The sequence below is a fragment of the Pyrus communis genome, chromosome 9, assembly GCF_963583255.1.
Source record: "Pyrus communis chromosome 9, drPyrComm1.1, whole genome shotgun sequence".
Taxonomy (NCBI): domain Eukaryota; kingdom Viridiplantae; phylum Streptophyta; class Magnoliopsida; order Rosales; family Rosaceae; genus Pyrus; species Pyrus communis.
The window spans coordinates 2969485-2996349 of NC_084811.1; the positions used below are offsets into that span (position 1 = coordinate 2969485).

Below are 26865 nucleotides of genomic sequence, written 5' to 3' on the forward strand. Positions count from 1 at the left end.
GTTTTTTTGACATTTTCAATGTTTATTACTACTAATTAGGGAATTCTGGATATAAATATTAATTGACTTTTCATAAAAAAAGAAAGGATGGATGTAGGGATGTAGGGTTTATATGGACAAAAAAAGAAACAATGAGGTTCTGGACAATGCCACGTGGCATTACGTGATTGGTTGAAAATCTTATTGAAATCTTGACTAAATTATTGTAAACAGGAAGTGACACGTGGCGAGTTGAAATTGGTTGAAAATCTTATTGGAAATCTATCCACAAAATAGTACGTTCGAATAATGACACATGGCGTGACAAGATTGGTTGAAAATCTTATCGTAATCTTGGCTAAATTATTGTAAACAGATAGTGACACGTGGCCGGGATTGGTTGAAAATCTTAGCGAAAATCTATTCACAAAATAGTACGTTCAGATCATGACATGTGGCTTGACGAGATTGGTTAAAAATCCTATCCAAAATTAAAATATTTTATTTATTTATTCTTTTATAAAAAATTTAAAATATTTTAAATGGGCTGGGTGCCAGCGCATTTTTTTAGGGGTGGATATACATTTGGCCTATTACTGTTCATTGGGGTCTATCACTGTTCACTGAGTGGATTAAATGGGATGGGTGCTGCCGCATTTTTTTAGGGGTGGAACTGCTCTAAGTGTCATCCCAAATGCAAAAGACGATGATCCAATGTACGAATGGTTGACAAAAATGTCTAAGGGAACAACTCGATTTTGTGAACTGGAATTGGATCCCCTCCTGAGCAAATGGTGGGGATCCTTATGACCACACAACACGGGCCGTTGGATTTTGATCCAACGGCTATAATTATTATAACTTTAGAGGGGCCCCCTGTTTGTAGCCGTTGGATCAAAATCTAACGGCCCGTGTTGTGTGGTCATGAGGATCCCCACCATTTGCTCATGAGGGGATTCAATTCCTTGTGAACTGACTTGTAAATGTACCTTTAGGGGGATTGAGTACTTTTTTTTTTTTTTTTTTTTTTTTGACACAACGAATATTATATTAAAAGGATAGATGAATAAATTGATATTGAACTTGCTATCTATTATTTTATTGAAATAATAGAGAAAGGTAGAGAAAATGAATTTTAGAGAGAGAATGATATAATAGTTGTTTTGTATTGTATGAAAGAGAAAATTAGAAAAATAGTCCTTGATTCGACAATTGGAGCTTGGTCTTTGAAATAAAAATCAGTGAGTGTTGGTCCATCATTTGTACCACCTTCATGGTGAGTGTAGCACCTGTTCAGGATAATCTCTAAATTTGTTACACTTCGAGATAATCTGGTACAAAAAAGCACTAATGGCTAAATCGTACTGCTCACTAGTTGTTAACCTTTTTGAACTTGCATCCAAATTTTGGTAGGATTAAAGTTGGTTTTCATGACCTAATTCACTATGCGCATTAGCTTCTGTGTTGTCACCTTCACCTAACCTGAGAGAGAGAGGACTCAAACCGACAACATAGAGACTACGTGATGTGGCTAACCTTAGTGGTTGCTTAGAATTTAATAAACACTGTGCAACGGTGGACCTTACCTTACCATGTTACTTCATGTACCACTTTGTTGTGAACATGGAAAGGAACAATGAACAATCAAGTAAAAAACAGAAAGAAAAAAAAAAAAAGAAAAAACTGATCAATGTAGTTTCGTTTTGGTCGGAAATTGAAGCGGCTTAAATGTACTTTGCTGTTGAAGTCATGACTCATCGCTTGACAATGGAAGAGATGAATCTGCAAGACAAAGCATTAGAAACATCTCAACAGCTGCAAGAAAAATATTTTAATGGTTATGAACTTATGATGCGATGGTGCTTATGAATGGCTATTTTAATTGAGGAATACTTTGGATGCAGTCATTAGTCTTTAACACTCTTTGACTAAAACCTTAATGGTATTCAAAGTTTGATCAAAGTCCCTTGACTTTGTACACCTCATTATATTACTATTAATATTTATATTTTTATAGTTTTGACATAATTTTTTGATATTTTATAAGATTTATAATCCTATAAATTTAAAATCTCTCATTATAATACTATTAGAAATGGCTACAATAAAAAAATTCAAACATTTTAATTGAATAAATGGATAAAAACTATGTAACAATAAGAAATAATAAATGGCAAAAAGAATGTAGCCATAGTGTTAAAAAAATTGGTACATTTCACATATAACAAAGTGGTACATTAATAAAGAAGAATGGGTACATTATAAATAAATTAGGGTACACATAAAAGATTAAAAAATTATGAGTACAAATGAAATTTTAAAAAATATGGGCGCAAAAAGAAATTAATACATGGGTATAAATTAAAACTAAAAATAAAATACTACAAATTAAAAATAAAAATAAAAAAAAATAAAAAAAAAGGTTGCAAATTAAAAGTGGGTACAGACTAAAAATATAAATATATGATAGAAAGTTTGGCCATAAAAAATAAATATACCATATGTAATTTTTCTATCATTGATTTAATTATACAATGTCACGTGACGGTAAACACATGGGCACAAATACAAATAAAACTTTAAAAAATATGGGCACAAAAAGAAATTAATATATGGGTACAAATTAATACTGAAAAAAAAATTGGTACAAATAAAAAATGGTTTGCAAATTAAAAATGGGTACAAACTAAAAATAAAAATATATGATGAAAAATTTAGCCATAAATATAAATATACTAATTGTAACACTTTTAGGACTAAATGAATATTTTTAGGTAAAATATTTTATTATTGAAATAATTAATGATGTTATTAATACCCAAGAACCTTGATCAAAAATTGAAAAGAAATAAAGTTTTAGTTAATGTAGTAGCAAAAGAAGGGATGTAAATCTAATTTCTCCTTTAATTAAAGAAGATATGAGGCCTAAAGACACGATGAGACCAAAGGCTCAGCTCTTGGACTTTTATGATTGTTCGCCTCCAAACGATTGTTTCACTACGGGCCTCCTCAAGGCATCGTCAAGTTCAACATGGCCCCAATTCTTCTACGAGTGTATACATAGATAAACTGGAAATACCATTACTTGCCTAAGGGCCAAGACCAAGTTAGGACTTGTAGATCCCTTCGATAATACAAGGTTCTAAAAACGCTAACCACTAGTCCAGTAGCGAGCAAGAGTTTAGCACCGAAATGGATTTAAGTATATCATATAAAATTAATTGAATTTATTATATAATATATAAATAAACCTTGAATAAAATGTTATTTTAAACAAGAAGATATATAGGTAAGTATATATGTTTTGAAGCCCTAGAGGAGTTTTGAGGCGAAGCAGAAAATCCCCCTTCTTGGGTTTGGTTTGATTCACAAGAAGAATCTGATTTTCTTGGCGGTGACAGATTTCGGAATGTAGAAGGCTTTAGACGCAATTCTAGCTGAACTAGGAAAAGAATGGAAATGAGGAAAGTGTTTGATTGGTGGTGGGGGTGGAGGAGGTGGTGCTGGAGGGGAAAGTGACATTCTTTCGCAATTGGAAGATCGCAGTGCGTTCAGAATTTCGCGCTCCGCCGCTCTCCATTTCTCGGAGACTGCAATTCAAGAGCCGGAATTGATTTTTTGTTTAGGGTTGTTGGTTGGTTCTATATTTGACACATTTGTGGAGAGAATGTCTGATGACTCATCTAGGCTACCAGCTGAAGCATTCGAAAGGCGGACATTTGATGAATTCGAATCTCCGAAAGAATGGATAGATTCATCATCGGAAGAATAAGAATTAACGAGAGTAATTTTGTCACCGGTTGCGGAATTAGCACAATCAGAGTCATATTTCACTAACTCTGCAATCATATCCTCATGAATGGACATAATTTCCCTAGTGGAAGAACTACTACTAGCATCATTGAATTCCGATTTTATCATTTCTTGATTTGTTTCTTCCCTCTCAAGCAATGTATGATTCTGTGATGAAATTACAGTTTCACAAGTTTCTTTGGAACAAGAAATCTGCTAATGTTGCTGCTCTAAATCCATCGCTAACGATTCAAGATAAATGAGACCAGTAGCAGTAGTGGCACGATTTAACCTCACCTTGCTTGCTGATTTAGCTCCTCCCTTTTTGCCGACAACTGAAATTGTTAGCGAGATTCCATCATCTCCACATATCTCTCCCCAATCCTCTTGATTGCGTTAAATTTAGAATGATTGTATAGGGTTGACTTGGTGATTTCAATTGTAATTAATTATTGTATCAAATGTGTTCTATATATCATGTAATTCTGGGAATGAATAAAATAAGGGAAAATCATTTTCTACATGGTATCACCTAGGTCTAGGCTCCTTCTTCTCAAAAAATCCTAGCCGATCCCTGCCTCTTCTCCCATGGCTACCTCTATTCCTTCTTCTGGCCCTAGTATTGCTAGCTTCCTGAAATTAGATGAAGACAATTATCCTGAATGGCTTCGCCAGATGAAACCATTCCTTATTGGCCAAGGACTTTACAAGTTCGTTGATGGCTCTTACCCAAAACCTCCAGCTACCATTCTTGCCGTGCCCCCCACCCCTCATTCCCCCACCGATGCTCCTGCTGCTACTGTTCATATACCTAATCCGGCTTTGCTCACATGGATTCAACAAGACCAACCTGTGGTCAGTTACATAACTACTACACTGACCAAGCCAATTATTTCTCTTACCATTGGTTGTGAGACAGCCCAGGCCATCTGGGAATGTCTTCATCACCACTTTTCCCAAACTTCTATTGCTAGCTCTGCATCCCTCCAGTTTCAACTCCTCGACATCACAAAAGGGACCAAATCCCTTAATGAATACTTGCTCCAAGTCAAACACATTGCTGACTCCTTGGCTGCAATCAACAAACCCGTGGATCCTGAGTATTTAGTCACTCTCACTCTTCGAGGCCTTGGTCCCGAATATCTCATGCTTCGAACCGCCATTCTTCAAAGTTCTTCCCTCCCAACCTTCACTGAACTTCGCTCTCGCATTCTCGCATTTGAAGCCCAAGACCCCAACTTCACCGCATCATCTCCATCCTCCCATGCTCTCTTTAATAACCACCCCCCACCATCGGCTCCTCAAAACCCAGCCCCACCTCAACAATTCCCTGGACATAAGCCTTATAATCCAAAGGGTTTCCATCGAAATCATACTGGACGTGGTGGTAATTACCGCAACAACCGGATACAACAATAATCATGGCTTTCCTCTTCCCCCGACGCAAGGTCAGCAACCATGGCTTCCACGCCCCCTTCCTTAGTCTGCTTCAACTCACGGCTTGTTGGGCCCTCCTCCAACCTGGTGTCCCAATTGCAACACCAATCAACATAACCAGGCCCACTGCCTGCACAGGTACACTGGCCCTGCCCAATTCCCTCCATTTGCTGGTGCACATATGGCCCAATCCGCTACTGCGGCCGATCCAGTTTGGTATCCTGATACCGGCGCCACTCATCACATGACGAGTCCCGGCACATCTCTTCAAAACCCGTATCCCTGCCATGGTAATCAACATGTATTTATGGGTAATGGAGATTCCATGAATGTTACCCACACCGGTACTCTTCCATTTTCTTTGGGCTCTTCTAAATTCACTCTTCGTGATGTTTTTCGCATTCCCGCCATTCGCAAAAAATAACTTTCCGTTGCTCATTTCACCAAAGATAATCTTGTATTTTTCCTTTTTGCCCCAGATTTCTATCAAATTTATGATTTGCTCACCGGTGCACTATTATTTCAGGGCCCATGTGAAGATGGCTTGTATCCTCTTAAACTTTCCTCCATCCGTCAACCCCTTGCTCTTCACGCTCTTTCCACTCTTCACTCATCTACTTGGCATCGCCGTCTCGGTCACTCGTCGTCTTCTGTTCTTTCCCACCTAGGACCATTGTTAGGCAAAGAAATAAAATTTAATAAGACATTCTGTACGGATTGTGCTATAAGCAAATCCACTCAACTACCGTTTTCGAACCGTATTATTTCAGTTTCATTTTCTTTTCAACTCATTCACTCCGATGTGCCATCTATTAGTGGTTTTCGGTATTATGTTCTTTTTACGGATGATTTTTCGCGTTACTCTTGGATTTATCCCATGTGCCGTAAATCGGAAGTGTTTACACACTTTCAAACATTTGTTGCCATGGCACAGAATCTCTTCAACTCTAGTATTAAAATCTTACAAAGTGACAATGGTACCGAATATGTGAACAATGCCTTCGCCAATTTTTGTACCACCTTGGGTATCCAACAACGGTTCTCATGTCCTCACACCCCTCAACAAAATGGCGTCGCCGAATGCAAACATCGCCATATTGCAAACATGATTCGCACTCTTCTTCATACTACTCATTTACCATCTTCCTATTGGACTGAAGCGGCTCTCACCGCGGTTCATCTCATTAACCTTCTACCTACACCCCTCCTAAATTGTGAATCCCCATATGCCAAACTCTTCCATCGCTCTCCCTCTTACTCTCATCTATGTGTCTTCGGTTGTTCATGCTTTCCTAACCTCAGTCCTTATACATCCCACAAACTTTCCCCTCGTTCTTTAGAATGTGTCTTCATTGGTTACAGTCCGAGTCATAAAGGTTATAGGTGTCTCCACCCTTCCACCGGTCGTGTCTATATCTCCCGTCATGTAATTTTTCAAGAAGATTATTTTCCTTTTACTAATTTGCAGGTCACTCATGAATCTCCAACAGTTTTGTTGGACATTCAACCTATCGCACCTCCGCAGCCCCCGCTGCCGAGCCCTCATATACCATTGTTTTCTCCTCCTCCGCAGGTTACTTCTCCCCCCAGTGATCTGCCAAGCTCACCACCCAACTCGCAGGCCCCAGCTGCTGCCTCAATTGCAGCTCCACAGACTTCAAATATCTTGTCCCCTTCATTGACAACACCACTTCCACCGCAAACATCATGTGATGATGCACCAACTGCACCGTCCATTGTCTCACCGCATGCAACCCATGCAGATCCCATGGTGTCTTCCCATGCTAGTCCCATGGCCCACGAAACACATGTCACCACTGCCCCATCTATGCATCCAATGGTAACACGTCTCCAACTTGGCATCACCAAGCCCAAGCATCCCATCGATGGCACCGTACGCTATCCTCTGCCCAAAGCCCTTATCACAACACTCTCTGGCCTTGAGCCCACCTGCTTCTCTCAAGCCTCTAAGAGTCATGAGTGGCGCTCTGCAATGTCCGAAAAGATTAATGCTCTACTTAAAAATAATACATGGTCTCTCGTTCCTCATTCACCTCATCATAACACAGTTGGTTCTAAGTGGGTGTTCCGGATAAAACGAAAGCCTGATGGACCTATTGAGGGTTATAAAGCTCGTTTAGTCACCAAGGGTTTTCATCAACAGCCCGGAGTTGATTATGGGGAGACCTTTAGCCCCGTTGTAAAACCTACCACCATTCGAACGGTTCTAAGTGTTGCCATTTCTCATGGTTGGCCACTACGCCAACTCGATGTCAAAAATGCATTTCTTCACGGGTTCCTCCAAGAAGATGTTTACATGACTCAACCTCCCGATTTCGTTGACCCTGATCGTCCCCATTATGTATGCAAGTTATACAAATCTCTCTACGGTCTCAAACAAGCGCCCCGAGCATGGTTCCATCGTATTAGCTCCTTCCTCATCACTGCCGGTTTCACACAAAGTGTTGCTGATCCATCCCTCTTCATTTATCGGTTTGGTCATCACACCATATTTTTGCTCCTATATGTTGATGACATTGTTCTCACTGGTAGTGATAATGTTTTGCTACAACGTTTTATTGATGCATTGGGCAGTGGTTTCGACATCAAAGATCTTAGTCCACTTCAATATTTTTTGGGATTGTAGGTTCTTACTCATGGTGATTCCCTACACATCAATCAATTAAAATATGCTCATGATTTGTTACAAAAGCACAATCTTGAACATTGCAAGCCCGTCACTACACCCATCGCTGCAAAGGTGGTTTTGTCCAATACTGATGGTCCTCTCCTCTCTTCTCCCACGGAGTTTCGCGAACTTGTTGGCTGCCTTCAATATCTCACCTTGACACGTCCCGACATTGCTTATGCGGTGAATACAGTTTCTCAGTTTATGAGTGCCCCTCGTGCTCCTCATCTTGTTTCCGCCAAGCGTATTGTTCGGTACGTCAAAGAGACTCTCGATCATGGTCTTGTATTTACACCTCAATTACGAACCGCACGCCTTTGTGCTTATTCCGATGCCGATTGGGCGGGGTGCCCTGATACACGCCGCTCTACAAGTGGTTACTTAATTTACTTGGGTTCGAACTTTGTCTCATGGTGCTCAAAGAAACAGCCCACTATTGCTAGATCCAGTGCCGAGTCTGAGTACAGGTCCCTTTCTCACTCTTGTGCAGAAACAACATGGTTATCCTATCTTCTCTATGAGCTAGGTGTCTCTATACAGTTTCCCGTTCATCTTTACTGCGACAATCTCAGCGCCACCTACATGGCTGCCAACCTTGTCTTCCATGCTCGCACTCGTCACATTGAACTTGACTACCACTTCGTCCGTGAAAAGGTTGTTGTTGGTAGTCATCGCGTATTCTTTGTGCCATCCATCGATCAGCCAGCTGATGTTCTTACTAAAGCGTTGCACAAGCCGCGTCACACCTTTCTTGGCTCCAAACTTGTACAACCGAGGTCGTCCAGTTTCCGCGGGGGGGGGGGGGGGTGTTAGCAAGATTCCATCATCTCCACATATCTCTCCCCAATCCTCTTCATTGCGTTAAATTTAGAATGATTGCATAGGGTTGACTTGGTGATTTCAATTGTAATTAATTATTGTATCAAATGTGTTCTATATATCATGTAATTCTGGGAATGAATAAAATAAGGGAAAATCATTTTCTACAGAAATCACTCTCGTGGGTTTCTTCTTATGCTTTCTGTGCTTTTTGCAACCCCAAATAATTCCGAACACACAGATAACTACTGCAGCTCCTGTTGAAACAAGAACAGCCACAAGTATCCTCGTGATTCCCCCTCTATCTTCTCTGTGAATGTTTTGAGGCTTTGGGATCGAGCGCAAGCGATGCAGATGATGCGAACCCGCGTGGATGTGAGGCGCCGGAGCAGGAGTAGGAGCTGGACTAGGAGCGTCCTCCTCGCTGTAGGGAATTGGAGAAGGAGAAGGAGAAACGTTTCTACTGTCACCAACCGACGGCGTTCACTTGTGGAAGCTGTTCAAACCAAGTAAAGCTCTGAAATTTTAGACAACTGAAGCTGCATTCACTTCATATTCCCTGGAACCTTTGTGATTATGTAGGTTTTGGGGAGCTTGGCATTGTCCTCCATGAAATGCAGGTGGTGTTGTAGGCCATGAACATTCAAGTAGTCCTCCTCTGCATTGTGTAATGATAGGAGAAAAGATATGATGAAAAAAATCATGAGGAGGAGAATCTGAGAGAAAATTTCAAAGCAGCAATCTAACTTTCTGTTTATAAATCATCTTCTTTTTGTTCACTTATTTGGAAAAGAAAAGGAAAAAGAAAATGTTCTTTGGGTGGGTGTAGCAGAATGGGTGGTGTGCAATGAAGGTATTGCAGAGAGAGAGAGACTTTGAAGCCATTCCGAGGAACCCCTGAGCCTGGTAGTTGAAGTTGGACTGGCCATTCTTTACCTCTCTGTTCATGCACACTTATCTCTCCTCACCTCCATTAATCCCTCTGCAAAAACACCTTTAATTTGCTTCCCATATGTCTCACAAACAATGTTCAATCTAAACCCTAATTTGACACCATTTATTTTGTCTTTTTTTTTTCTCTCCTTAACTGTCTTTTTTGTGAGGAAAGTTGAAAATGTTTTCTGCTATATACTCATCAATTGCCAATCATGAAGTTCATCATTCTTTTCGTCAAAGTTTTAGTGATGATTTATGAGTTATGAATGCCACTCTACACGATAAATGAGTCAATGGGATTTGCAGTTGAATGTGGCTTTTTTAGTAGATAAAAGTGATCAAATCAAACAAGTCTTGGTGGGTTCCATTTTGGTTGCCCCCTACCTAACTCTCTATAGAGTAAAGATTCTATTAAGCATTGATGTAGTCTAGCAGGAAAATGCTAAGAAAACTATATTTTGTAGAACACATCAAAATCATTTCTCGAGTAGAGGTAGACTTACTTGTATTGTGGACTTTAGATATTGTCTGCAAAATATGATCTCCATGGCATCACTTATTGTAGAAATGTTGAATAGGTCCTCAAGTGATTAAAAAGAATGTATGGTTAGTTATCCTTGGGTTATTCATGGTGGATAATAAATGAATGTGCGTTTAATGTTTTAATCTCAATCCTTAATATCAAATTTAAGGATGGATGACCATAAACCGTTAGTTATCAAGTGACCTAGAGAACATAACTTCAATGTATTGCTACATTTCTTTGTGGAATTCTTTAATCTAAATCATTTAAATCAGCAATAAAGAATGACTTATATGAAATAAACCATTACGTGACGAATTTGGGACATCAATATCTTAGCGTCCTCATTTCATGCGAGTGTCTTACCCAATGTAGGGTGATGGCACCAGATCTCCAACCGACATAATTGCAGAGAGGAATGTACAACGAGAGGGGACCATCACTTTCCCATGTGATATTCGGAAGCCAAAAGCAAAACATAAAGAAAGTGAAGAATCATAAGATCTTGATGCGTGCGAAGTTATGGGATGCTTAAAAGTTGATTAGCGATTGCGTGTCCCTCTCTCATACTTTTAGTGGCTAAATCGCACTGCTCAGTAGTTGTTAACCTTTTGGACTTGCATCCAAATTTTGGTGGGATTAATGTTGGTTTTTCATGACCTAATTCACCATGTCATAAGCTTCTGTGTTGTCCCCTTCACCTAACCACACAGAGAGAGAGAGAGGAGACTCAAACCGACAAGAGATTTTTCGGTGTGACTGATACACGGAGTGGTACACCGCATGTCATTATACAAATGGTGTAATATATGTGCTAAAAGTTAATAACTTGAAAAGTAAAATTTTCTACCACTTCTATTAAAACACGTGATGTACCATTTGTATTCCCTTCACAATTAAAAATTTCTCCAAATCGACAACACAGAGACTACCTGCATGTCGTTAGCAATTGGCTAACCTTAGTGGTTGCTTAGAATCTAACACTCTGCAATGGGGGACCTTTCCTTACCATGTTACTTTCATGTACCACTTTTTTGTGAACAATTAGCCTGCAAGGCTGCAACCGACTTTTTAACCTAAGTTATTGAAATTAACATAGAAATTGTTACACGTAAGAAGTTATTTATATTCGTAGACAAATTATATGTAGTTTAACGTGTGTGTATTACCTTTATTTTATGTGAGTTTAATGAGTTATTTTATATATGTTAAGATTCTAATTTCGGAAGGTGAGTAGGAATGTCTTGTTAGTTGAGTCGAGTAGTGTCCTTTAAAAGCGAATATTTGTGAAAGCGTTCGTTTGTAAGTGTTTTTAAAATAACTGAAGGTGTTTTTAATGAAAATGTTTTAGAAATTAATCCTTAATAAAAATGCAAGTGAATTTTGGAAAAACGCATGAAGTGTTTTTTGGAAGAAGCACATGAAGCACTTCAATTACTTTTGGAACTCAAATTTTTTTCTCTAAAAGCACTTTTAATCATTTTAAAAGCACTCACTTACAAACAAATCCTGAGACAATGTTTAGCTATTTATGATGTTTTTTTTTTTGGGGGCGGCCGTGGGGGGGGGGGGGGGGGGGAAGCCATTTATACTGTATTAACTAATAACAAACTACTAGCAGAGAGAATGAGAACAGTTGTTAGTTTGCTAATGTGATAACAAATGACATAAATGAATAATAATAAAAAAGTAGCTAGCGTCCAGCATCAAATTAAAGACAACAAACACTTCTAATTTACATAGCAGATGGATTACTTATCATAGCTAAGCAACACTCTTGAATTACCAACCCGGATCCAGAAAGCGTCATTGACCTAGTTCATTACCTTAAACCCTAATTGCTACATGCATAAAGGGTGTATGACCCAGATAATTATCGTTTCAAGCAAACACACCGCGGCAGAGTAATCACACAACTGTAGGCACATCATTCTCTTCAAAACACGTTGGATCTTTACGTGAAAAGGAGCCAGTGGTGACCATGTTCTTGAGACCTGATGTTGACCTGAAGTACATGGGTCGCAACCGCTTCATCACCCACATAAGAAACCGGATAGTCTGAAGTACGCTGCCTATGACCAGCAACGTAATCCAAAGAATAAAGAATATCCGGTACAAGCTTGATGAAACGAAACAACGGTAATTAGGGACCATCACGTACAGCACAATTAGATAGGTGAGTGCCAAGAATGCGAGCGTGACGCACATGGACATCGATAAGAGCCACGTGCACAACCGATTGTGGAGAGGAAATCCACTAACGAGCAAAAGGGTGACACTCAAAGAAGCAAGGAACGTGATGGTATTGAATACTATGAAAGTGCGGAAGTAATCATCGGGATCATTACCGTAGCCGAACACTGCAGTTCCAACTCTACATACACTCTCTTCACTGCAAACTGTTATATTATTAAAGGTAGTGTTTGTATCATTATGTTCCCATACACCACCAGGTGGGTTGACTACGGCTTGAAAAGTCATGGTCGAGATCACCGTAGCCACAACCATCAGCAAGCCACGTGTGTCCTTCACCCAATCATCCGGATATCTTAACCATTTCATCAATTTTGTCAAGAACCACCTTGCTGGCTTTGATCCCTTTTCCGATGGTGCTACTCGTTTGTGAAGCTTCTTTTTCTTCTCTACCCTTCTTGGATTTGGTGATACAACAACAGCGGCAGCGGCAACAGCTGAGTTAGGATTGTCATTTTCATTATTTTCTCTTCTGATTAATCCTGCGTCCATCAAAATTTGTTGAATTTCTAAGCTTCTGCTAAAGTCCTCTCTTACAACGCTGCTGTACTCTAAGATATCTGACATGGTCAGAGACATCCCATTCACACCAACTGCTTCTGCTCTTATAGTATCAACGGAAAGCAGGTAACGTATAGTCTGTAAATAATATATACACTTCATTAATATGGGGAGATTTGTTAATGTGACTGGAACACGGAGTGGTATACCATATGTCATTATATAAATAGTGGAATAAGTGTGTTAAAAAGTTAATAACTTAAAAAATATAATTTCTCATCACTTATATAAAAACACATGGTGTATTATGCGTGTTTCGGTTACACTAAAAAATTTCTCATTAATATGATGGAAATTATGCTCCTAGGGGGAACAAACAAGGGAAAGCACATATAAACTAGGATTAATCTCACTTTCCTACTTTGAAAATTCTTAATTTTTAATATTTGATACATCAAGTTTTTACGTTTCAGTTTGGTACTTAAAGTCATAATTAATTTTGGAACACTTTTATATATTCGTTAAGTTTTTCATCAGAACCTCCTAATGATATTGCAGCTGCATAGACAATAAATGGACGTCACGTGTCAATATGGGCGCACGTGGATATTAAAACGTTTTAAAAAATTAAAATTAAAATTTTAAAAAACTAAAAAAATTAAAAATTTTAAAAACTAAAATACTAAAAACCTAAAAGGGTGAAGATCATTTAAAAGAAAAAGGAGGTCCACGAAGGTCTCCGACGACCACCACGGTAGATTCCAGGCCTAACTGATCAACGTTTGGCATCTTTGGGGGGCATTTTGGATGGGCAGACGACCAAGCTATCGACAACCACTACGGGAAACACGGGCACTTGGGTCGGGTCCAGATTTCTAGATGCCCAATAAAAAAACAAACACGAGGTTCCTAAGCCATTCGAGACTGAACTTTCCGTAGGCTGGCCAGCCAACTGGAGTATCCGGATTAGGCCGCAGCGACAATGGGTTGTCTTCGGATTCGGAGTTGGTGACGGCGGAAGACGCCGAACCGATGACCGGCAGCGGTGCTGCTGCTAATACTTCTACAACTTCTTGAGATGCAGATGGACGGGATTCTTTCTTTTATTCCAGTTGAACGGGAGGTAAGGGAAGGGAGTGGGTTGCAGATCTGGGGAAGGGAAACCCATATGCAGCACAAAAAGGGAGTGGATTCATTCCACCGCCGCCCATGTGCAGTCGAAGGGAGGGAGATAGAGCTCTGCAATACCTCCTCATATGCGATTCCAGATAACTCTGTTTTTAATTTTTTAATATTTTAGTTTTTTTAATATTCACGTGGGTGGGCCCTGCCGGCGTCTAATTATTGTCTACGTAGATGCATCAACGTAAATTCTGACAAAAAATTTAAAGAATGTATAAAAATATCTCAGAATTAATTATGACTTAAGTACTAAATTGGGACAAAAAAAACTTAATACATTAAATGTTGAAAACTAAAAAACCAAAAACTTTATAATAATAACTGAGATTAATGCCATAAACTATATATAAAGGGGAACAAACAAAAGAAAATTTACACATGAACATATTTAATTAATATAGTAAAAAACTAAGAATATCCAGTATAGAAACCTATATATACGTACCTTAATTTGCCTTAGCATCAAAGCTAAGTGCAGGATGGTCACACTACCATCACAGCAGCCAGCTCTTGAGTTGAGGAACTCGCCATTGCTGTCGTCTCTTTCAACCAACAGTTTCAAGCACTCTAACTGGTTGTGTATAATACACAAGTGCAAAACTGTTTCCTTCGATCTGTTTTCAACTTTGACATACATGGACTCAGGATTTTTATCAATCAACTTCTGCAGCACCTCAACTTCTCCTTTCATGGCTGCATAGTGAAGAGGGATTCTTCCCTTTTCATCGCAACGCAAGCACGCATCAGCATACACAGATAACAAAGCTTCGACAGTCTCCTTGTGGCCGTCAGCAGAAGCCAAGTGCAGGGGCGTGCGTCCATCGGCGTCCATCCGCTCTGCAAGTTTGGGATTTTTAGTGCAAAGGGCTTCGGTAAACTCAGTGTGGCCGTGCAAAGCCGACACATGTAAGGGGGTTCCGGTTTTGCCGGTCTGCAGGGATATTCTCCATAGAATGTCTGGGTCATTTTTGATCAACCTGTTTAAGGATTCTACACTCCCGGTCCGTGATGCCTTGTACACTTCATCTTCATTGTGCGGTCTGATCTCCATTATTTTCTCTCTCTCTCTCTCTCCCTTTCTCTCTCTCTCTCTCTGAACTTTGCTTCACTTAGAAGAAATTAAATGCCAAAACAAACGCAGACAACAGGTAGCAATTGGAGTCACCAAACCATGCAAATTTATAGTTGAGAAACACTAGGGGGGAGTCTCTCAAAAGTGAAATGCATGGACTCTCTATTATCTTACAATTTAATATCGATTTTTGTGCTAACATTATAAAATATTGTGTCAAAATATGAGGTGACACAGAGTCTATAAATTTAGTTTAAAAAATTTGGTTTGCAATTTGGTTTAAAAAATTTGGTCTCCCAAGCATTATCCATAAATTTAGTCTCCTCAGTGTTACCCTATCAAATGAATTAATGTACGTGAATGAAGAACATACAAATTGCACGGGAATATATTATATTAAAAAAATTAGTTTACCTAAATGTAATCAAAATATATTATGATGAATAAAATGAAAATGAAAATGAAAATTTAAATGTAATTAATACAATAAAAATAGGAAGAAAAAGAGAAATAAAACATTAAAATACAATTAATCAATGAGATGATTAAATGTATCAGGAGCATAAAGTTACACTAGCACCCCGAACTGATAAGCGTATCAAAAGATATGCATTATATATTTTATCCAAATACGAAGTGCAAAAGTTTCCATCCTCCTTTGGGGTGATTTGAACGTATATAGGACTTGCATCTTCTCTTAGAATTTCTTACCTTCTAGGATCACAACACATCTTCTTTATATATATTTATAAATAAAAAAAAAAATATATATATATATATATATATATATATATATATATATATATATATATATATCAAGACTCAAGATAAAAAATACGAATCTTAATATAGGAGATCGTTTGGAAGTATTTCTAAAATTGCTGAAAGCGTTTTGATGAAAATACAAGTAATTTCTGAAGAAAAAAAAAACACTTAAAATACTTTTTAAAAAAAAACATATTAACTTCTCGTAGAAAATACTTTTAAAACTTCAAAAAAAAAAAATTTTAACAACGCTTTCAATAATTATTAGGAAGACGAAAAAGACAAAAGACCGTTTTGACAAATATCATATTTTATAGTACTAACGTACCCACCACAATCATACTACACAAATTAAATATGAGATTTGTTTTTTCCTCGAACAAATTAATCATGAGCATATACAGCTAAGACATACCAAACAAAATATAGGAAAAATTAATTACATGTCTAATTATTATTATTGCCTCAATCATTTCCATTAGCTTTATTAATTACGAGAAATAAGAGAGCGTTTGCCGACGCCGGGGGAACCAAGGAAGACGATGCCGGGCCGCTTCTCTAGAGAGTCTCCTTCTTTTGCTTGAGCTTCCATTTCTCTGATTAATTTCGGAGAGTCTGATTAAGTTAGGATCTTCGCAGATCTAAAACCTTAATTCTTCGACCTCAATTTGATGAAGACAATGACTGACTTTCTCAGCAGACTTTCCTATTGCAAGTGCTACACGGCAACAGGTTTTTTTTTTTTTTTTTTTGTGTTCAGAAGGTAGAGAAAATTTTAATTATGTATCATGACTATTTGTGTGGAATCTGGATTATCGTCCGATTCTTTTTGTGAGGATTCAGAGATTTGTGAATTATGTTCGTTTATCGTACATTATGTGATTAAAAATTATTTTAAATATTTTTATTTAAAATTAAACACAAACAGAATACGATTTAAAATTTTTATTTAAAATTTGACAAAAACTGATTGTACAATGTATGATAAACGAATACAATTTACGAATTTTTAGAATCCTCACTAAAACAATGCGAAAAAAAATCTTGTTGGATTTGTGTGGACTAACACGGGCACAATGAGCGAGAACCTCCAGCAACAAATTCACACCAAACTTCCAACGTAATCACTCAGAGAACTTGGACTGCACACATGTGAGTCATTGAAGTTGCAGTGCTTGAGAGTTGAGAGCTTGTATCTAGGCCCACTGTTTTAGCCACGTGTTAGCCAAACCCCGGAGAAGAAAGTAATCATTCATATAATAAAAGAATAATCTTATATCAAATAAACCCCTTGTAAACCAATTAAAATAATTGAATTTACATAATAAAATCGATTTCTATAGAATTTACATTAAGAATAGAGAAAATAATATTTAATAAATAATTGATTGAATCACAATATTGGTAGTCTATTGTGAGGTTAAGTCCAACCTCTCCTTATAGTGTAGATAATATCGTTTGTCAAAACAAACAATCATTTCATAACTAATTTAATCACATTATTATCCGCGTGCGAAAAACTTTTTTTTATAATCGACATTACACGCCTCTTAAGATGTTATGTTCGTATATTTTGGTGATATGTGTTAACTACATTAGAGAAGTATCAGATATGAACAATTATAAAATCAAGAAATGAAGTTTTAAATAGAGAAGAGAAATGTGAGAAATAAATGAATGAAGTTTTTGTATTAAACTCAATGAACTCACTTCACTATTTCAACTAACTATTACATCATCCAATCCTTTATAACTGTTTTGATGAGCTGACAAAGATGAGTTGGCTTTGATATATTCAACAATGACCGTTCATACTTAATTGCTCCTACCTCTGTCAGATTGCCCACCCACTTGTCCTATGACAAAATTATTAAAAAGTAAATTTACAAAATTACCCTTGTATTATTTTATGCATTCTTCTTTGTTGCTTTTGATTTTTTTTGGTTGAGGAGCATTCTGGTCCTATTTATTTTTGTCGAGGCCGTGACCCCAAAATGAGGGTCTGGCTTTATATAAGAGATTTTAAAACTCACCATTTTTCAAGATAAAAATAAAATTGTCTAAATATATTTAGACAGTCAATTAGGTAGCTTAATAGATTTTTTTTTTCTGCAATTTTTAGTTAAAATAGCAAAGAACTTCATATAGTTAGGCCCTGCTAGAGATGCTCTAACCTCTCCAATTTTTTATTTTTTTTTATAAACACCCCATGCTCACATGAGATTAAAAAAGCAATTACAAACAGACTCTTAAGGTGATTCGCGTATATTTGCATGGACTGCCGCTAAATCTCTAACTGTTCAAAGCTTGTGGGGAGCTCGCAAATTATTGACGACCATGATCAGACCCCATCCTGCATGCAAGTAGCCAAAATCTGATTCGTACACGTAGCAAAATTATTTGTTGCTGGAGAAATTTGTACGGAAAGCAAAATGTATCAGAAACGAAACTTGGGGCAGGTGTAAAGCTAAGCAAATTGGTTCTGCTCCAACCAAATCAAAAATATGTACATTAATGTTATGAGTTACGATTAAAATCTAAAAATTAAAAAGATCTGTTTTTTTTTTTTTTTTTTTTTTTTTTTTTTTTTTTTGAAAACCAATGAACCAAATATTATAAAGAAGCCTACAAGAGGCAAACAGCAGAAACAAAGCCAAGCAGTGATAATGGAGATACCACAAAGACCCCCCCCCCCCCCCCCCCCCCCCCCCCACCAAGGAGATGTTGTATGGGTCAAAAGGCTTCCATCTTCGTTGGTATTTGCATTGAATTAAAAAGATCTTAATTATTAAACATTAATAACTAAGAACCAGAGAAGGTGATGTGCAATAAAGGTGTGGCATTGCGCAGAGAGAGAGATAGAGAGAAGAGAGAGGGGTGCGTTTGGTGGGCCATAGACTGGCATGAATATGATTTGCAGCGCTGGACTGATTCGACTGAATGGGACTTGATTGGATTAATATCCTTCGTTTGGTATTCACTAAGCCAGCTGGACTCGAATTGATTAGTCCTTGTGGTCCACTGTTCCAAAATTTGTCCCTGCGATCGCATGAACAAGGATTGTTTATTTTTTTACTTCTGTTTTATGTGATCATGGTTAAATCATGTTAATATTTTATATTATTTTTTTATAGAGATAATAAGACAAAAATAAATGGTAATATAAAATATTGATGTGGCAACTGTGACCACACAAATATAAAGGCACGGTAGGGCATTGAAAGTGGGAGGATAGACAATCATTGTCCCGATCGTATAGTTGTAAACAGAAAGTGTGATCCACATGTGGATGCGGAACTATGATATATTATGGTAAAAAAACATATGAAAGATCATGTATCCAATGATTGTGGAACTAATAATCATGCATTCAACACCAAACACCAAAATGTCATCAAACCAAATTAATTTTTAACTAAGTTCTTAGCACTTCAGTTCAATCTTAAGCTAAAAAGAGTAGTTCAATTGACTAAAATTACACAAAAGGGAGAAGGACAGAACAAACAATTGTGGAAAGTTGTACAATGACACTGACCCTGCAAGTTAAATATGAAAAATGTTCAAAAGAATGTAAAAGCTCAACTCAAATTATCCCTAGCATCAGTAGATTAACAATGAAAAAACAAAATTTGTATAAGTTTATATTGCTTGTTGCTTGACAATTAAGCGTGAGAAAAAAATGCAAGGAAAAAAATATTGTTAAATATCCGGTGAATAAGTGAATAACAGTGAACATTACATTTAGATTTAGTATAACATGAATATGCATGTGGATAATAAATACTAAGAAAGAATATGCATAGGTAAATAGTAACTATCAATTAACCATTTTAATTAACACTTTTAAAAAATTGTTTACGTATACAAAAATCTAATACAAAGAATAGAAGGCTCTGAATATTATAAAAAGAACTATAGACACAGTGGGTATGAAAATATATATCATTTGACAATACAAAATCAAGCAATGTCTAAAGATGATAATCAGATCCTAGATAGTGTTTATTACAAAAAGCAGAAACATTATATCATATGCATTAAAACAATTAACAAATTTTCAATGGGCAATACTAAAGGTTTATTAATTAAAATCATTAAATAATGATTGCTCACCTTTTGTCAACCAGTATAAAGTGCAGAGTTGTACACTTAGGGACCTGGATTGTCTGCCCTCCCCATCCCATACCCTTCCCATCCCCTCCTATTTATGTGGTTACGGCTAAATCACGTCAACATTTATCATCATTTATCAAATTGAAAAACCAGAACACCACCTGTGCAAAATAGTGAATTTGTGTTATCATCATAGTATCCTCACCATTATCATTTATCACTACCCACCTGCAATTCCTTGCTCTCCGATTTCAAATCACTTTAATTCTCATCCCAATTAATGGTTTTGAGTTGCCACTAACTTCTACAAATCCCAAATCACAAAATTTCAGTAAGGGTATGCCGAAACACAAAATCAAAATTCAATTTCATTGTATACAGACCAACATCAAGATTGAGACATGTTTTAACTTCTACAATTCTACACACTTTGGAGCCCTAAATTTTCCCGGAAACAAAAGAAAATGAAAGAAGCTGTACCTGGTTCAAATAAAAAACCCAAAATTTTAAAATTAAAATCACAAAAATTTCAACAAAAAAAAAAGAACTCGAAACAAATATGTCGGAGAACTCACCAGGAAACCTAAGCTTTCGGATTACCGATTTCCTAAAAATCAAGCTTTTCTAGGTTTAAAATTTCTTCCCGGCAACAGATCCAACATTCATTCAAAGAAAATTCGAATTGGAAAAAAAAAAAATGAGAGAGGGGGAGAGACATACCTTCTTGCGGAGGCCAGAGATTCGAAGCTTGAGAGAGAGCTTGACAAATTTGTGGAAGCAACTGGAAGAGCATGCTTTTCCATGTAAGGGACCTGGCTTCTCTGCCCTCTAGTTCCCATGCACTTTCATCCCCTCCTATCTGTGAGGTCACGGTTAAGCCACGTCAACATTTTATATCACTATTGTTTTTTGTCTTATTATCTCTATAAAAAAATCAATACAAAATGTTGACGTAGCTTAACCGTGACCGCACAAAATAGGAGGGGATGAGAGTGTATGGAAATTGGAAGGGCAGAGAAGCCGGGTCCATTTCTTCCCTTCCATGATGAGCAACACGTGTATAACAGTATAGGAGGAAGGAAATCCAACGAAAAGGCGCACGATGAGGACGCGGGGAACACGCATTTAGAAGGGCAAAATCGCCACTTAACAACACAATCCCACTAAAGCCGGAAAACCATGAAGAAAATGAGGGACGAAACCGGAACAACACTATTAATGAACAGTACTTTTCCACCAGGTTTTAGTACAGAAAATAACTAGTAAATTTTACCCGCACGTTGTTGCGGAAGCAAAAAGAAAATATAGCTATAGATTATGTCATTAACATATAAATATGTAGAGATTGAAATAAACATTGGATAGAAATATAGCAAATATTTGTACATAGTTGTCTAAATTTATACAACATACATAGAAGGCATTATCAACTATTCTGTCATCCACATACAAAAGTAGTTATCCTGTTATTCCCCTTTGATAACTACCCTAGATGCTGATTGGTATCACCATTGGAAGATAAAATGTTTCAAAACGGCAGATTGTTTCTATACACCAAAAAATGGGGAATTCATGTTAGCAAAGGACTATTTACAGACAAAAAATATTAGTCAACACTGTTCTGTTTTGGACAACAGATGATAATATCCTCTGTAGAGCAGCAAAAGTTTTTTTTTTTTCCTTGGAGCAGTCACTGCAGATAAAAAATTTGGATAATTGGAAAAAAATACAAAAAGAGAAGCAAATGTTAATACACATGGAATACGGTTTGTACATGAATAGATTTATAGTATGAAAGAAGCAGTAAGAAAACAAAGTCACCTAATTTTTTTTTTTTTCTGTGCAGCAACGTCTGTTTTTGAGCTAGTTGGGGAGGATTTTTTTTTCAACAGTTTAATCGGAACTTGATCGAAATCTTGCACATTTGCTTCAGAGATCTCTTCTGTTTCACTGTGTTAAGATATCAAAAAAATCAGAAAATTAAATTTGGATTAGATTGAGATTAATTTGAGATGTAGTTAAAAAATAAAGGAAAACTAATGAAAAATGCTTGAAAACTTTGAGTTTTAATGATAAGGACAAAATCAAGAGTAAAGTAAATAGTACCAGAATTGACTTTTTAGTGTTAAAATGTGGTTTTTTGTTAAAGTGAACAGTACCGCTGGCTTTTCGTTAAAACTTCCTAAAAATATTGTTATACAGAGTATAACAATTTTTCAGAATCTGTAAAAAGCGTTCTTCTAATTGGTTCTTTTTTTCTTTTATGTGATTCCCCAGTTGTCTCAATAGGTGCAGCGGAAGATGAAACTGTTATAGAAGATATTGCAATTTCTCTACTAATGGACTGTGGAGTTGCTGGCTGGATGCTAAGGTCTTCAAAAATGTTGTAGATGAGGAAATCGTTTGAGTTCAATGAATTTCTCTTGCTTCCAAACCAGAGGTGAAATTTTTTTCTCTGGCCTCTTAGTCTGAGAAACTCACTTGGCAACTGTTTTTGATCTGTTGATTGATTGAAGACCAAATCTTTACAGGCCATGTCAAAAACCTTTTCACCTGATTTGCCAATGATTAGCGCATTGATTTCACTCGTATCATCTTCAAGCACCAAGAACACTTTGTACCTTCATTTAAAAAAAAATTCCCGTTCTTTCGCCGTGTTTAGTACCCACACCAATTAACTTTGATAAATTATCATTCACCTATAATATAATCCGACAACAAAGTCTTATATATAATTTGAATTGACTAAGGCAAATCATTTCATAACAAATGAAAAAAAAGACAAAAAAAAAAAAAAAAAGAAGCAATTTTATCTTTACTATCACACAATGTGTTGGTTTTATATGTTTAAGATAAATAAGAAAGGTTTGGTTGGATTGGTTTACAAAGAGAGAAGGATTGTTTGTTGCGTAAAAGGAGAGTTTAACTCTCTTTCAATTCTATAACGTAAATCTGAATATTATTATATTTTCAGGTCATATCTTATGTAATTAGTTTTTGCACACGGTATAAGTTAGTAAACGTACTGGAAGACTCTGTAAATTTTGTCTAATGATTGCATACATTTCTACTTCTATTCTAATCTGATGTATATTAGACCGTTCCCGGTTCCCGCAACCACTTTTGGGCGAACACGGTTCCCGCAACTGCCTCTGGTGCGTCTTCTACAACTCCGACATCAACGAGCTAGATAGCTCCTTTGCCTGGTAAGATTTTTGTCCTCAATTTGAAATTGGTTGTTTAATTCCTGCTTATTTGCCAAGAAATCTTGAATATACCCATAACTTGCCTTCCTCTTTCAGTTTTGAAATTTAAATTTTAAGGTATGAGGGATTTCGAAAAGGGCCTTAAATTGGGTTAGGGTTTTGTTCAATTTAAATTTTTTTTTTTCTCGTTTTAGTTTCAATCTCTTTACTGATCAAAATTTTCATGAAATTCAAATTTTTTAAGTTTTGTATTCCGTTATGTACCCAATTTTTAATTGCGGTTTATGCTCTAATTAAGAGTGTAATTGAGTGTTTTACTTGTTATTAGGGGGATTTGTTAGAAATGCCAGCCAGCAGTAGTCACACTTCATGTATTGGAGCTCTGCTCCTTGTATCTTCCTCCTTCCCTTTCTTCTATGTGCAATAGTTGAGGTTGAGCTAGGGTTGAGATTTGGGTTTTAACAATGGTATCACCCATATCGATTCTTGGATTCGCTGCCCCTCGTTTCTCTTCCCTGGAAGATCGTGTTGCTTCCTTGGAGGCTACGATGGCCTCGTTACCTTCTCTCATTGGCGCTGCTATCGAAAAGGCCTTTGCAACCAAGCTTCCTGCCTATTTCGACAAATTTCGTAACGAGCTGCACTCTCGAAGCGTTGGGGAAGGCATCTCTGCCCCTCTTGCCACCGATCATTATGTTTCTCCTGCGATTGAGCCTATCCAGCTACCTCGGAGCCCAATTTGTGTTGGAGGAGTCCAATCGCAACTTATTCCGGCAGCAATCCAGGCTCCACCGCTGCTCTCATCTTCACCGTTGTTACGAGCACTGGCAACTTCGACCGTCAAGCCACAGTCGAACGATTCTGTTGCAACCACATTTTCTCTTCCGGCATCGAAGACAGTGATTCATGCTTCTACGATGACCATTGCTCCGTGGCCAATCCTTAAGCACTCGTTCTCCGATACCACAAAAACTGGATCTGAGGTACTGCTTTTATTTGGTGTAATTGCATGCTATACTGGAACTGTTTGAGGACATGTCTAAGAGACTGAATACATATAATATGTCTTTGAGTAGCAACCTGGATGCTTGGGATATTGTGGAGGATGTTGCAATTGCTTATGAATACACTAAACTCATCAGATTAGAGATTGCAAGGAACGGGTTTACCGAGGTCTTGACATTCATACTGGGTTCGTGGAAAGAAATCTTGCCAATGTCAAGCTATAGAGATGATAAAGATGTGGCTAAGTTGAAGGAGATTTGAGAGAGTTTTATAATTGAGGGAAACCCAGAGTCACATCCCTCATGGTTATCAATGAGTGGGGAAGTATTGGCAACAAGAGATAAGTTGACGTATCTTCCTTGTGGGCTTGCTGCAGGTTCTTCTATTACGGTGGTGGGGTCATCCCATTATGCTCATGAGGAGTATGTGTCCCAGCTTGCAAAGTTGAGGTGGGGTGATAGAGCAGTTATGGTCTCACAGTTCATGGATGAGTTGCAAACCCATGGAGGACAACCATGTGATAATTTGGGCAGAGAACTCTTCTGGGAAAAGCAACCACATATGATGCAATTAGGAGAAGATTATGCAGAACGTATGTTGTCTAAGTTCTTGGACTTGATTATTCGTGGAAACTTTGAGTTTCAGACTGCCACTTTGTTGCAGCTGCTCAAGCCTTTGTGGAACATTGTTCGGATTAGGGATGAATCAACCCCTATAGACTATATCCAAGTTGCTAGCAGCGATAAGTTTCTGAGTTGGGTTGACCATCATTTTCCTGATATATATTCTTGTGGGAGTATCTTTCAAATTACCATTCTTCCTCCGACGCTTGGTCCATTTCTGAGTAGGCTAGACCATTCTTTGAAGGGATTCATTTGGAGGACACTTTTTGTTGAGCTTTTTGTAAGTAAATTACAAGGAAGGTCTGCTACTTTTCACCAATATGCTACAAGTATACCACCAATTGCCTTTGCCATTCCCTAGAAGCCAACCCCAAATTCTAAATACAAATGGAATGAGCTTTCCCATTTTCAAAATGTGGAGTTCTATCATGTTGCGAAGGCAATTGAGAAGGCAGGGGTCAGATGGATAGCACTACCACCTGCTTCAATCTTATTTCTATTAATTCATGGAATGCTTTTCTAGGAGGTGGTGCGTTTGGCAGAGACGAAACAATATTATGTTGATAATGCCAATTTGTCTGATGCCTTGCCACTTAATCAGAGGAAGTCACTGATTGCACAGACCCTTAATTTCTTGGAAGTCATTTTTCGGGATGTCAACAATCACAACAATTCAGGAAAGCATTGTGATGGCGAAGACTCTGCTGCGTGTTTCCACTTCAAGACTCTGTATACAGGGAACATTTCTCCTTTTGAGTATGCAGATATGGTTAAAACCACAACCCACAAGTCACCTAGTAATTTCTCAAAACTTGCAGAGAGCTTGTTCAAGAAGGGCTATGATATTGTTTCTGTTGGAACAGAGAACCATTTAGTGTTGGTGAATTTAAGAGACAAGGGCATTGATGGCTCAAGAGCTGAAAAAGTTTTGGAATCAATCCATATTGCAGCAATTACAAATAATGTTCATGGGTACGTGTTTGTCGTGGTTCCTGTTGGTGTCCTGTCCATTGAGTCACCCTTCTCATTTGAGACTATCGTCGGGGTGGAAGGATTGGAGATTGACAAAGGATATATCTTCCCTCAATTTGCTACAAACCCTGAGAAATTGTTTGTTGAATTCGAGAATGCTGGAGTTCCGATCACTGACCAGAAGATTTCAAGGATGTTTAAAGTAGTGGAAGACTGCCGAGCAGCTGGAATTCTTGTTATGGTAATCACGGGAGATAACCAGAACATTGCAGAAGCAATATGCCGTGAAATAGGCGTGTTTAGTACTGATGAAGACGTACATTCAAGAAGCCTTACAAGAAAAGAGTTTATGAGTACTATACGTGATCCAAAAGCCCATCTGAGACAAGATGATGGCCTTCTGTTTTCAAGGGTCGAACCAAAGCACATTGTGAGGTTGCTTAAAGAGGATGGTGAGGTTGCTGCTATAACTGTTGATGGAATGAATGGTGCATCTACTTTGAAGCTTGCTGATATCGGGATTGTAATGGCCATTTCTGGAACTGAGGTGCTTCTAGAGCTGAAGGAGAGAGCTGCTGCGTTCAAACAAGTCCCCACAATTTCTTTTTTAAGCCTTGAGGACAAGGCTAATTTTCAAGGGGGAAGTATTGTTATGTACCCAATTTGTAATTGAGGTTTATGCTCTAATTAAGAGTGTAATTGAGTGTTTTACTTGTTATTAGGGGAATTTGTTAGAAATGTCAGCTGGCAGTAGTCACACTTCGTGTATAAGAGCACCAGCTCTTTGGTTTGTAAACAGATCAGAATTTTACAAAAGAAATCAATATAAAAATATTGGAGCTCTGCTCCTTATCTTCCTCCTTCCCTCTCTTCTATGTGCAATAGTTAAGGTTGAGCTAGGGTTGAGATTTAGGTTCCAACATCTTCTGTGCTGTAATGGGAGATTTCTATTGGCCTTTCGGATTTCGGCATCCGAAAGTTCAAATTTAACAAGTTCA

At 37.6% G+C, this 26865-nt stretch overlaps 2 protein-coding genes across 3 annotated transcripts; one reads left to right on the forward strand and one right to left on the reverse strand.

Annotated features, from left to right (window-relative positions):
• Window positions 1-11807: 11807 nt before the first annotated feature.
• LOC137744169 (ankyrin repeat-containing protein ITN1-like) lies at window positions 11808-15209 on the reverse strand. The gene is made up of 2 exons (XM_068484037.1): window positions 14557-15209; window positions 11808-13067 (listed from the first exon to the last, which is right to left on the reverse strand). Exons 1-2 carry the CDS (start codon window positions 15160-15162, stop codon window positions 12084-12086), a joined length of 1590 nt encoding a protein of 529 aa, XP_068340138.1. The 5' UTR covers window positions 15163-15209; the 3' UTR covers window positions 11808-12083.
• A 7917-nt stretch (window positions 15210-23126) lies between these two features.
• Window positions 23127-26638, forward strand: LOC137745963 (calcium-transporting ATPase 4, endoplasmic reticulum-type-like). Of its 2 annotated transcripts, XM_068485995.1 has the most exons (3): window positions 23127-23267; window positions 23596-24250; window positions 24341-26638. In XM_068485995.1, the coding sequence occupies exon 3, from the start codon at window positions 25662-25664 to the stop codon at window positions 26538-26540; it is 879 nt and encodes a 292-aa protein (XP_068342096.1). In that variant the 5' UTR covers window positions 23127-23267; window positions 23596-24250; window positions 24341-25661; the 3' UTR covers window positions 26541-26638. The 2 variants fall into 2 exon arrangements, with proteins under 2 accessions (XP_068342096.1, XP_068342095.1); XM_068485994.1 differs by having other exon boundaries at window positions 23596-26638.
• The last annotated feature ends 227 nt before the right edge of the window (window positions 26639-26865 follow it).

Bases quoted from the DNA above. Each gene is read 5' to 3' on its own strand.
- LOC137744169 (XM_068484037.1), bottom strand. From the start codon at position 15,162: ATGGAGATCAGACCGCACAATGAAGATGAAGTGTACAAGGCATCACGG. The intron at 13,068-14,556 runs GTACGTATATAT...TATTATTTACAG, and splicing joins TGATGCTAAGGCAAATTAAG to ACTATACGTTACCTGCTTTC.
- LOC137745963 (XM_068485994.1), top strand. From the start codon at position 25,662: ATGGTTAAAACCACAACCCACAAGTCACCTAGTAATTTCTCAAAACTT.